Source organism: Myotis lucifugus, unplaced genomic scaffold (genome assembly GCF_000147115.1).
Source record: "Myotis lucifugus unplaced genomic scaffold, Myoluc2.0 scaffold_7, whole genome shotgun sequence".
NCBI classification, from domain to species: domain Eukaryota; kingdom Metazoa; phylum Chordata; class Mammalia; order Chiroptera; family Vespertilionidae; genus Myotis; species Myotis lucifugus.
The window spans coordinates 15093718-15107489 of NW_005871055.1; the positions used below are offsets into that span (position 1 = coordinate 15093718).

General features: G+C 41.5%; 1 protein-coding gene across 1 annotated transcript in view; it reads left to right on the forward strand.

Annotated features, from left to right (window-relative positions):
- Positions 1-13772, forward strand: part of MIPEP (mitochondrial intermediate peptidase) — a 227067-nt gene that overhangs the window by 14830 nt on the left and 198465 nt on the right. Inside the window, exons 5-6 of the mRNA XM_006083649.3 lie at positions 9827-9890; positions 10709-10716. Of these exons, the coding sequence (XP_006083711.1) occupies positions 9827-9890; positions 10709-10716 (72 nt within the window). The remainder of the gene's footprint in view (positions 1-9826; positions 9891-10708; positions 10717-13772) is intronic.

Here is a 13772-nt window from a genome sequence, read left to right on the forward strand (position 1 = left end):
CAGTATGAATTGCCCTGGAGAATATTATGCTGAGTAAAATAAGCCAGTCAAAGAAAGACAAATATCAAATGATCTCATTTATAAGTGGAATCTAATAAATGAAATAAACTGATTAACAAAATATGTCCAGAGGCATGGAGTCATGGAACAGACTGACATATATCAGGGGAGGCGTGGGGGGAAACAAGAAGAGATTAACCAAAGAACTTATATACATATTAGAGGCCCGGTGCACAAATTCGTGCACTAGTGGGGTCCCTTGGCCTGGCCTGTGGGATCGAGCTGATACTGGCTCTCCGACATCCCCTGAGGGGTCCTGGATTGCGAGAGGGCACAGGCCAGGCCGAAGGACCCCACTGGTGCATTATCAGGGCCGGGGAGGGACGTGGGAGGTTGGCCAGCCAGGGAGAGACCGCAGGAGAGCTCCAGGGTGTGTCCGGCGCGTCTCACTCAGTCCCGATCGGCTGGACCCCAGCAGCAAGCTCACCTACCAGTCAGAGCGTCTGCTCCTTGGTGGTCAGTACACATCACAGCTACTGGTCGTCCAGTCGACCGGTCGACAGTCTGTCCCCTGGTGGTCAGTGCACATCATAGCGAGTGGTTGAGCAGCCTTAGCATATCATTAGCATATTATGCTTTGATTGGTTGAAGGAACGACTGGACACTTAGCATATTAGGCTTTTATTATATAGGATTAGAGGCCCGGTGCACAAAATTCGTGCACTGGGGGGGGGGGGTGTCCCTCAGCCCAGCCGCACCCTCTCCAATCTGGGACCCCTCGGGGGATGTCTGACTGCCAGTTTAGGCCCGATTCCTGTGGGATCAGGCCTAAACTGGCCTTTGGACATCTCTCTCACAATCCCGCACTGCTGGTTCCCAACTGCTCACCTGCCTGCCTGATTGCCCCTAACCGCTTCTGCCTGCCAGCCTGATCACCTCCTAACCACTTCCCTGCCAGCCTGATTGATGCCTAACTGCTCCCCTGCCGGCCATCTTGTGACCACATGGGGATGGCCATTTTGTGCAAGGGCGTGGCAGTCAATTTGCATATTACCTCTGTATTATATAGGATGTGCATGACCAATGGACATAAACAAAAGTGTGGTGAAAGCCTTGGGTGGGGCAGGGCATGGGAGAAGGGAGTAACGGGGGGACATCTATAATACTGTCAATAATAATTTTAAAAATTCCAGTAGGGTTTTTAAAATAACAAAATGATAAATGTATTAGGAAAAATAAACTGGGTAGGATATTGCTGTTCTAGAAAGAAAAGATAACTTTTAAGCGGGAGGAAACAAGAATTTGAATAATTACTGAAACTCAGAGCACTTGTACATCCTCAAAAGTATTGGCTAGCACTTAGAAGGAACCTTTTATATAGTAAAGTCTAAGGCAATGGCTAAACAAAGAATTATAGATTTAATAAAATATCTTGTCATAGCAAGTTACTGTATAGAAGAAATAATTTAAATTGAGTAGGTCACCATCTTATTCTTAGATGTATTCTTTGAAATACTAGTATTATTCAGAAGTATTTCCAGAAAAGCCCCATTGATCAGTAAATTTGGAAATCTGACATACTGTATTTTCCCTCTTGGAGAAGTCTACCCAAAGAAACCTATTTTACTAGGGGTTTTCCAAAACCATGAAGATCTTTGTTGTATGTAAAGACTATAACAAATGCATTCTCCAGAAAATATAATGGAGGGAAGATACCATTCACAAGAGCAACAAAAGTTGCAATGCACCTTGGAATACTCAGGAAAGCAGAGTACAGAGCCTCAACACACACACATACCTGGGAAACATGAAAGATGATCGAGAAATTCACTATATTTTTAGATAAGAAGAAAGCAAGCTCAAAAATGTTCTCTATTGGTCTGTAAGTTTAATGCTATTCAATTTATATCTAAGGGAGATGTTTTTGTTGCTACTTAAAATGATTTTGAAGTCATAGATCATAAATATGCCAGAATAGGCAGAAAAAAATCTGGTAAAATACAAAAAGAGAACTTGTATCAGATAAGATATATTATTAAAAATACTAGAGGGGGTCCCTCAGCCTGGCCTATGCCCTCTCGCAATCCGAGTCCCTTCGGGGGATGTCGGATAGCTGGTTTTGGCCTAATCCCTGCAGGCCTGATCCAGACAGGAGGGAGCCCGATCCTGTGGGTTGAGCGTCTGTCCCCTGGTGGTCAGTGCGCAGCATAGCGACCAGTCGACTGGTCTTTCAGTCACTTAGGCTTTTATATATATACTAGGGGCCCAGTGCACGAATTTGTGCACCTTGAAAGGAACTATGGGCAGCGAGGCTATGGTAGGCACAGGGTCAGGTCTAGGCCCATCCTCTGTACCCTGCCTGGCCCCTCCCATTCCAGCTCCCCTCCACCCCCCCCCCCCCCCGCTCCCAGTCCCCGGTCTGCCGGCAGCCCCGCTCCTGCCGCCACTGCTCCCACGCGCTGACAGTGCCTGCCCTGCTTGCATCCACTGAAGGCTTGGAGCGGTTGGGGCTGGTGCCAGCAGTGGGTGTGAGCAGGGTGGGCACCGTCAGTGGCTGCGAGCGGCAGCTGCTGCCCGATCACCCCTCAAGAGCAGGGGGAGGTGGAGAAGTCCTCAGGGGCAATCAGGGCCACAGCCGCTGCTCGCACCGGCTGATGGCGCCAAGCGATTGGGACCAGCACTGGGCACTGGCAGCGGGTGCAAGCAGCGGCTCCGGCACTGGCTGCAGGTGTGAGCGGGGCCCATCACCAGCAGCAGGTGCGAGAGGCGGCTGCTGGCCCAGATCTCCCCTCATGAGCAGGGAGAGGTGGAGAAGCCCTTAGGGGCGATTGGGGCTGGCAGCCACAGCTTGCACCCACTGGCAGCACCGAGCGATTGGGGCCAGCGCTGGCAATGGGTGCGAACGCTGGGCAGGACCGCGGTGTGCGATAGCAAAGAATTTTCAGTAACCACCAGAGGCTTGCTCCGATGACAGCAACCAGCGCCCCACCTTGGTCTGGTGCCCCCATCCCACCGCAGCTGACGCCCACCATGTTCCACGAACGCCCCCTGGTGGTCAGCGCATGTTATAGCGACCGGTTGTTTGGTTGTTCCGGTTGTTCCTCCGTTTGGTCTATTTGCATACAGTGGGGCCTTGACTTACGAGTGTCCCGACTAACAAGTTTTTTGAGATACCAGCTGTCTCTCGGCCGATTTTTTGCATTGAGTTGACAGAGTAATTTGAGTTAATGAGCTCCTTAATGAGCTCGGTCTCGGAACGAATTAAACTCGTAAGTCAAGGCCCCATTGTATTAGCCTTTTATTATATAGGATAGATTGTATTTGAAAGAGCATCCTATATAATAAAAGAGAAACATGCAAATTAACCGTCCCTCTGCTATGCTCAAGCCACGCCCGCCAGCCACGCCCACCAGCCAATCAGGAGTGAGTATGAAAATTAACCCAACTTAGTTGGTGGCGGCCACGGAGCTGGAGCAAGCAGGAGGCTTGGGTTGCCCCCGGCGATGGAGGAAGCCAAGCTTCCCGCCTGCCCTGGCCGGCCCTGGGCTCTGCTCAAGGCTACAAAGTTTCAATTATAGAAGATAAATAAATCCCAGATACCTGCTTCCAGCCAGCCGTGGCCTCTGCTCAAGGAGGGGCTGGGAGCCTGGGTTGCTAGGGGGCAACCCAGGCTTCCAGCCGGACCTGGGCTCCGCTCAAGGCTACAAAGTTTCAATTATAGAAGAAAAATAAATCCCAGGAAAAAAAAAGAAAAAAAGGAGAGCCTGGGAGCTTGGGTCGCGGGGGGGCGTGGCCAGCCTGAAAACGGCCCTCACCCAGGCTGGCCAGGCACCCCAGCGGGACTCCCCCACCCTGAAGGGGCTGTGGGCAGCCTGAAAATGGCTCTCAGCCCCTCACCCAGGCTGGCCAGGCACCCCAGAGGGACCCCCACCCTGATCCGGGACCCCCTTCAGGGCAAACCAGCCGGCCCCCACCCATGCACCAGGCCTCAATTCTATATAATAAAAGGGTAATATGCAAATTGACCCTAACAGCAGAATGACTGGGAATGACTGGTCACTATGACACACACTGACCACCAGGGGGAAGACGCTCAATGCAGAAGCTGCTCCCTGGTGGTCAGTGTGCTCCCACAGGGGGAGCTCTGCTCAGCCACAAGCCAGGCTGACGGCTGCCAGCACAGCGGTGGTGGTGGGAGCCTCTCCTGCCTCCTCAGCAGCGCTAAGGATGTCCGGCTGCAGCTTAGGCCTGCTCCCTGCTGGCAAGTGGACATCCCCCAAGGGCTCCCAGGCTGCCAGAGGGATGTCTGACTGCCAGCTTAGGCCCAATCCCACTGGGAGCGGGCCTAAGCCAGCAGGTGGGCATCCCCCGAGGGGTCCCAGGCTGCAAGAGGGCACAGGCCGGGCTGAGGGACTCCCCCCCACAGTGCACAAATTTTTGTGCACTGGGCCTCTAGTTATACTTATAGAATAGTAAATTAGATCAATGAAAAATAGATACATTTTAGACTCAGACACAAATATATGTAAAAAACTATTTAGTATGTGGTAGCAGCATCATTTTTACATTTGTAGGGAAAGACTTGGTTTTTAGGTCATGATGTTGGGTCAATGGATAGCTATTTTGGGGGGAAAGTAGATTACTTAAAATTGAAGTGTTTTTTTTTTTTGTTGTTTTGTTTTGTTTTTAAAGAAATCATAAATGTACTGAAAATCTTAGGATGTGGAAGGTCTTTCTTCTCATGATACCAAAGTCAGACCACAAAAGGAAAGATTTATTTGATAATATTAAAACTGCAGACTTTTGCCCTGGCTGGTGTCGCTCAGTTGGTTGGGTGTGGTCTTGTCTATGGAAAGGTTGCCTGTTCAATTCCTGGTCAGGGCACATGCCCAGGCTTCAGGCTTACAAGTAGGGTAAGCATGTCAAACTCGCAGTCCATGGGAATATTTTTGTGGCCCAGCCAATATAATGGTATGTAAGAAACGTTTTAATAAAAATTTTGTAACTTAATTTTTACAATATCTTGTTAAACATAATTATTAATAACGAACTACAACGTTCACTAATGACTGATTACTATAATTGTGTTGCATTCATTTCCCTTACACGCAGGTGCACCATTTCTCTCCACTAACACTAGCAGCGAATAGTTTAGCAGCTGATTGCCACCTCATTAGTCTTGGACTGAATTGTTTGGTGTGTGCAATAGAAAATATTTCGCTTTCAGAGAACAAGAGAAATAGGTTTATTTGCGTTACGCTTATTAATTTGTGCAGTTATTTAGTGTCTGGTAAGTTAATGTTGAAGAAAAAATATTAATTGTTATTAAAATGTATTATGTTAACAATTACTCATTTGTTTCAGCCCTTTGTATTCAGCATGTCTCTTGAAATAAACCTACATTTCTATGAAAATTGAAGCTTTTGTCTTTTTGTGGCCCACATAAACTTAAACCTTATTTATTTGGCCCGTGTTAGCCTTTGAGTTTGATATGCTTGCAATAGGGGGTATGCAGGAGGCAGTCATTCGATGTTTATGCTCGCACATAGATGTTTCTCTTCCTCTCCCTTCCTCTCTCCTTACAAGTCAATAAAAAAAAATCTTAAAAATAAAAAAAACTGGGACAAATGTTACATAATAAAGGGTTAACGTACTTCCTCTGTTAAAAGGCCTCGCAAATTATTTTTTATAAAAGGAAAAGAGAGCCCGGCCGGTGTCGCTCAGTGGTTGAGCATCTAACTGTGAACCAGGAGGTCACAGTTCGATTTCAGTCAGGGCACATGCCCGGGTTATGGACTCGATCCCCAGTATGGGTGTGCAGGAGGCAGCCGATCAATGATTCTCTCTCATCATTGATGTTTCTCTCTCTCTCCCTCTCCCTTCCTCTATGAAATCAATTAAAACATATTTAAAAAATTTTTTTCCCTTTCCCATAGCTCCTATATAAGAAATAAAGGAAAAGAGGAATAATGAACCCCTTTATAGAGGGGGAAAAAAGGGTAAAGGATTCTTTTTTGTGAAACTCATTTCACAGGAATTTTGGCCTCCATATTAGACTGTCTCCATTGGATGGCTCATAGCTTCTCCAAGAGGAATTTAAAAAGTACTTCATGGGATTATTCTGAGGCTTAAACGCAATAATTAATGTAAAATGCTTTGTCAGTTATCTGGCACATAGTAGTCATTCAATAATTGAGTCCTATCACTGTTACAGAAAGGTAGAATAAAGTTAAGAGCTCATCAGTTAACAATGTTGAAACAGAATAAGAATAATGTTTTAATGGTTTGGGATAATGAATCCTCTTTAGTTTAAAGTGTAAACTGATAAATCTTTATGGAGGGCAATTTAATAATAATGTCAATGTTCATACTTTTTGATCATTTTAATTTCTTGGAGTTTATCCTAAGGAAACAAACAAGGATAAAGGTATGTATGGAACAAGGATTTTATCATAGCATGATTTACAGGAATAAGGAATTTTGAATACATTTTTTAGTCCATTTGACAAAACACAATATAGACATTGAAAGCCATATTTATGAAGAATATTTAAAGATGTAGAGAAATATTCAATGTTTGTGATACAATTTTTTAAGAAAAAGCAAGATACAGAAGTCTATTAGTTGGATCTTAATTTTTCTAAATAAGTGGTATAACATAGCAAAAGTAGATTGGATAGAAGACCAGGGAAGGTCTTCATTGTTGGTGTGAGTCACAAGTTAATTGTTACCAGTTAGTATCTTCATAAAACAAAGATGCTGCCTCAGCCTGTGCTGAAGTCCCATTGGGTTTCCCCAATCCCTTTCTCCCAGCCTACCTGGTGTGGCACCGGGGACAATGGCTCTTTTAAGTGAGGGAATACATGTAGTGCCCCTATGTCCATTCAGAAATTCAGCAAACATTTTTCAAGTACCTGCTATATGCTGGGCACTGTGCTAATATCTCTAACCTTATCTTATTTAATTAAACATATTCTTCATAACCTTAAAAAAAGAAAAAGAAGTAGACTGGAAGGAAATACTACAAAAATTTTAATAGCAATTATCTTTGGTGGGCTTAGTGATTTTAATTTTTTCATACATTTCTACAGTAAAGCTGTTATACAATAAACTTATGTAGTACAATAAACTTATAGAATAAATTTCCATCACCAATTTATTAACTTCTGCTCTTTCTTTTCTCTTATTAAAAAAAAAACAGCAAATACTTTCTCTAAAAAAGAGAGTGGTATGTTTTTTAGGTTTACTCTTTAGGAAAGGAGATCAATATGAGATAGAGAAAATGGGGATAGTTTAGGGGCTTGAGTGAAGCACTTTACATTATTTAAGAAAGAAGGTAAATTAATAAATTACAATGTGTTCTCTTGAGTTTTCAGAATTTTAGAAGTCTAACTTTAATCTGTTCATTCGAAGTATAGTAGCACAATAATCAGGAAGATAAATATGTCTATTATGAAAAGTCAAGGAGAGCCAGAAGATTAGATCAAATACCTGGATAACATAATTCCAGAAAAAAAGTATTAACAGAAAGAGGTGTTACACTTGAAATTGGTTTCAAGCTTGCTGTAGGATTAAAAAGAAAGAAAACGATTCTTATGAGCCAAGAAACTCAGCTTCCAACACAGCATCAAAGAGTTTAATATTCTAAGTAGCTGCTCATAGTTGGAAGAAAACGGAAAATTTCATGGAGAAGGTCTTTGAAAACTTTTCCAAGTATAAACTCTTTTATGTGTTTAATTATTGGGATTTGGATGGAGTTAAAATAAGTAATTATCATGGTGGCTTTCACAGGTTAGTGGTCTGCAAATAAAGGAATAAGCTCATACATAAAAGGCAAATTATAATTGTTTTTCATGTGTTGCAATACATATATTGACATTTAAACACTGGTTGAAACTTTTTTGTTTCTTCTTTGTTTACTATAAATTTCCATGTAAAGCATTTATAGCTCTATACAATGAAGGCCTCTCACCACATGATTTTCTATCATGTGACCTCAACACAACCTTTTAAAAAACTGTATGTTGACCCAACATTTTTTTTTTTTAAACAAAAATCACAAATTCTATTGGAGTCCATAGTAGAGGCCCTAGATTTGGTTGGTGGTAGAGGACAGTGTTCAGAGATCTCATCAGGGAGGATAGGACATTTCGTGAGGTGTCAGGTTAATCATGCTAAGGACTTCTGACCTTGAGACAGATCATCTTGCCATGAGTGCAAGACTGGAGGGAAGGTGGCCCGTTAGGGGTGGTTGCAGTTATGTAAGGGCAAGGGTGATAGCAGCTTGTGAGATATACTCTTGTTTCCTGATTCCGTAATATTTGTCAGTCATGTTTAAGAGTGATATTAGTCTAATACAGCTGTTTTCAACCTGTCGGTCGCGACCCCTTTGGGGGTCGAACGACCCTTTCACAGGGGTCGCCTAAGACCATCGGAAAACACATATATAATTACATATTGTTTTTGTGATTAGTCACTATGCTTTAATTATGTTCAATTTGTAACAATGAAATTGGGAGTCACCACAACATGAGGAACTGTATTAAAGGGTCGCGGCATTAGGAAGGTTGAGAACCACTGGTCTAATATCTTCTGGAGGTCAGGCATCATATATTTTTACTCTAATATATCTGAAGAGCTGTGTGTCCCAGCCCATGCTTTTGTGGCACAGCATGATGATGTCTTATTTCCAGTGCACACATACTTTCTTTCATTTACTGTATCTTATGAATTCAATATTTTTATTTCCCTGGTAACTTAATGGGAAAGTAAAGTATATTAATTATCTTGTACCATGAAAAGTTCACCCCTTACTTTAGATATGTTATTCAGGATACTTTCTCTTCCATTGTTTTGTTTTTGTTGCTAGTACTTGACACTCTGATGACATTGTTACATTAAGGAATGGTAAGGAAATTAGGGCCTGTTAAGTTTGCAGCTGCATTTTATGGTCATTAAAGAATGTTGATCTCTACAAAACATACTAGGATTAATTTTTGAAATAGTGAGGAATCTTCCCTCCCAAATTTAGCACAAGGTAAAGAGGATGGTGGGTTGACGCTGATGAAGAGCCTGCTTTTCAATAGTGAAGAATGAATGAAAGGTGATGCTTTAAATACAGCTGACACATTAAAGGGTATTATTAATGGTCTCTTTTTGAACTCACCACTTTTATTTGTATCCCTGTTAAGAAATTTATTATTTCTTTTTCCTTGTATTTATTAATTCATTTAAAAAGTATTTGTCTCCTTATGAGACATGCCATATGTAACATGCATAAGTATTTACCCACAGGCAGGTTAGAGTATAGTTCTGTTCAACACACATGCTAAATAACATGTATTATAGTTAGACATGTATAGGCCTACCTAGTTGCAGATGTGTGTGTCCTACAACTACTAATTTGTTGCATTGCATTCAGTATGCAGTAAATATTTTTGAAGGAAGGAAAGCTGGACAGTTGAAAAGATTTCCACCTCCACTAGAAAAAAGCAGCAGATAAATTTGTTGACTCCTCATTGGAGTCAGCATCATTCCTTTGGTTCAGCTTAAGGCTTACTGTTCTTAAGTTAGCATAATATAGATGATGCTAGATCACCAAAAGGACTGTTTAAAATTCACTCAATCAGCTAAATGTTTTGCCTCACTTTAAGGTGTTAAATCTCATTTCAAAGAAAGTCGTGTGTGTGTATGTTTGTGTGTATAAACATCTGTCTTTTTGTCAGTAATATTGAAGAAGACTGATTTATTTAGCAAAAAATTGATTTTTATTTGTAATTATTATTACCTGTTATAACTTGGGACTCATTTTTTTTTTTTTTTATAGGCGAGTGGCCGAACTTTTTATGTTTGATTTTGAAATCAGTGGAATCCATCTAGACAAAGAAAAGGTAAAACTTTCCTTTCTGTTTTTTGGGTTCTCTTGTTTTACTGATATTTAATTAGTATCGTTGTTGCTACAGTCCTCATGTACAGCTTGAATCTGCATATTGTAAAACTGTTTAGATCATTTATATTATGAAATTCTCCTACAGGTTGTATTTGAATGTAGTGCTCTCCGGAAGTTGGCCTGTCACCACGATAATTCAGAATTAAAAATGACTTTAGACAGTAGGGATGTTTTAGATGTCTTGGAATTAGGATGAGATGGGCAGTATCAAGAAAGACAAGGCAAATGAGTGAGAAAACTGACACCATTGAAGATTAAGATCTGGAGGTAGAAGTACAGGGATATCATTAAGACCTTTACATAGGTATATTTATTCATACTATAGATGTCTTTGACAGATCTACACAGTTTTGTTCCTGAGGCAGTATGTATGGGTTGTGCAATGTTTAAGCTGATGCTAGAGAGGCCTTCTATATTGTCAAGACTCCTCATTTTACAGGTGTGGAAACAATACAGTGTTTTATTCAAGTTCCCATCCTTAGTTTCCAGGACTCCTAACCCTGGCCACTGCTCCTTCCAGAACATGACATCTTAAGAAACTGAGTGCCTCATTTCAATATCAAGCTCCAGGTTGGAAGAATGGGGGTGACTTGACCACCACTGAAAGACTTGCTTGCTCCACAGTAACTCCCCTACATGCCTGCAGTCTAGACTACTATAGTTATGCTTTATTTAAAAAAAGTTTTTCCTAATAAGTATAGTATAAAGCCACTTAACCGATTAATAGAGATTAGTTTATTAGAGTATCTTGAAAAATAGAGGGCCAGGTTTTGGGATATATAACATATAGAATAGATTATGTCATTTTGATTGGTGCAGGGTTTGAGCAATGCTGAGGCTGCTCACACATGACTCCTGGCCTAACCCTAAGCCCAGCATCCTCAAGGCTAATAGGCTATACTGTAAATTCACATTGCCTAGAATGGACACATTTTTCCCCTCTCCAAGTCAATTGTTTACTTCCCTGTACAGTGATACCACCATTCTCAGAGTCATTCAAATAAAATTTTAGAGTCAGTTTGCATTTTTTCTACTCCCAATATTCTCATATCTTAATCGGTGACCAAGTCCCTGGATTATTCCTTTAGAGCTTCTCCTGCATCTGTCTGCATCCCCCAAAAAACTCATCTTGATCCTTATCACCAAATCCCTGGGCTGTCCTACAGTCCATTGACTTCCTGACACTCATTATAATTAACAGTGGTTAAGCATTTGCTATTCAAAGCATATATCGCTCATCAGATCTTTTTTTTTTTTAATAAGGAACGAAAGGCAGATTTTCTTTTTTTTTTTTTTAATATATTTTATTGATTTTTTACAGAGAGGAAGGGAGAGGGATAGAGAGCTAGAAATATCTATGAGAGAGAAACACCGATCAGCTGCCTCTTGCACACCCCCCACTGGGGATGTGCCTGCAACCAACGTACATGCCCTTGACCGGAATTGAACCTGGGACCCTTCAGTCTGCAGGCCGACGCTCTATCCACTGAGCCAAACCGGTTAGGGCTCATCAGATCTTGATAACAGCTTTGAGGCTGGTGCTACTATTATTCCTGTCTTATAGATGAAGAAACTGAGACATCTAGAGCAGGGGTCCTGAAACTTTTTAAACAGGGGGCCAGTTCACTGTCCCTCAGACCGTTGGAGGGCCGGACTATAGTTTAAAAAAAAACTATGAACAAATTCCTATGCACATGCACATATCTTATTTTGAAGTAAAAAAACAAAACGGGAACAAATACAATATTTGTATTTGCATGTGGCCCGCGGGCCGTAGTTTGAGGACCCCTGATCTAGAGGATATGTGATTTATACAAAGTTACAGAGCTAGTAGGTTGCATATTACGCACAGATGGGGCAAAAGTAGTTTTACTTTTATATTATGGAAAATAATACAAAAATTAATAATACAAGAATAAACTCTGTGTTTCATGTACTTACAACTGTAAATCTACTTTTGCCCCACCTGTATGTCAAACACTCTAGAGCAGGGGTGGGCAGAGGGCCACAAGGGGTTCTTAAAGTGGACCGGAGGGCCGGAACAAAAGCATGGATGGAGTGTTTGTGTGAACTAATATAAATTCAAAGTAAACATCATTACATAAAAGGGTACGGTCTTTTTTTTTTTTAGTTTTATTCATTTCAAACGGGCCCGCGGGCCGTAGTTTGCCCACAGCTGCTCTAGAGCCTATTCAGCTAGCCCTTCCTACAGTTCTAACTGGCAATGGTTAGTCTAACCCAGTGGTCGGCAAACTGCGGCTCGGCAAACCGCGGCTCGCGAGCCTCATGCGGCTCTTTGGCCCCTTGAGTGTGGCTCTTCCACAAAATACCGGCTCTTCCACAAAATACCGACTTCTGCGCATGGGCCACGAAGTTTCAATTGCACTGTATGTGCGTGCCCGCACGTGGTATTTTGTGGAAGAGCCACACTCAAGGGGCCAAAGAGCTGCATGTGGCTCACGAGCCGCGGTTTGCCGACCACAGGTCTAACCTGTCTGAACATTGGAATCATTTCCTTCAAGCATTGACTTGATTGTTATTCTCCTGTCCAGAACCTTTCAGTGACTTCCCATTGTCTATTGAAAAAGTATAATAAGCTCTCCCTGTGCCTCAGTGAATTCATGATACTCTGTCCTTCCATTTGTGGTTCTGTGTCATCCTCCTCTGCCTGCTCACCAGGTTTGTCCCCCTAAAATCCCTGTGAAGACTTCATTTCAGCCGATGGTGTCTGCAAAGCTTCATCAATCTCCGAGGTGGAATTCTGTATTCATATGAACTCATATTTTACTTATTTCATGCACCTGACATTTATCTTTAACTGCTTTTTATTGAAGTTGTTGTTATTATTATTGCATCTAAATTATATGCTTCTCAAGGATAGAGTATGTGGATCATATTTTTAATGCATACCAGTTTTGGACTTAATAAAATATTGAATGAATGTATAATGAATCATAATAATGCCTGCTAATATTAATCAAGTTTGATGTCTTCAGGAGGAAGGCTGTAGCTGAATGGTTTAATCATTTTATTTAATCCTCATGAAAGATGTTTTTGAAACTTTACTAAAAAGTATTATGTGTCAAGTCAAGGTCAGTTTCACCAGTATTAAACTTGTTCTCTTACGTGTTTTTTTTAATCCTCACCCGAGGATATTTTTTACCCCATTGATTTTTTTAGAGAGAGTGAAAGGGAGGGGTAGACACAGACAGAGACAGAGAAACATAAATGTGAAAGAGACACAGGTTGGTTGCCTCCTGCACATGCCCTGACCAGGGACAGCCCTTGACCAGGAATCAAACCTGGACCTTTCAGTCCATGGGCCAATGCTCCAACCACCCAGCCAAACTGGCCAGGGCTATCTTATGTTTTTATAAGAATAGCTGCCCTTCCTAGAAAGTAACTCCCTGGGACCCATGGACATTAAGTCTCTCTCTTGTAACTTCTATGTCTGTTCTCTAAGGTGCTCCGCAAGGACAGGATAAAAGAAAAATGTTACACTTTTTAAAAGAAAGATCTTGAAATAAACCCAAGAACATAATGTACAAGTCATAGTTTTTTTTCTTATTTAATTTGGAAGGTCTCACTGAATATAATTTACATAATTCCCTTTGAAATTAAGGGAAGTATATGTTTTTAGTGATTATGTAATAAATAACAACAATTTCATAGACTTCTTAGAGTTCAGAGTACTGCTCATTTAGTTATCTCAAGATGATGAAATGCCTAGCAGATTGTTGGTGAAGTTGGGAAGTAAACCCACTTTTTATTTTTCCAGATAAAGAGTTATTTTTTATTTATTTTTTCATAGTAAAGGCTTAAG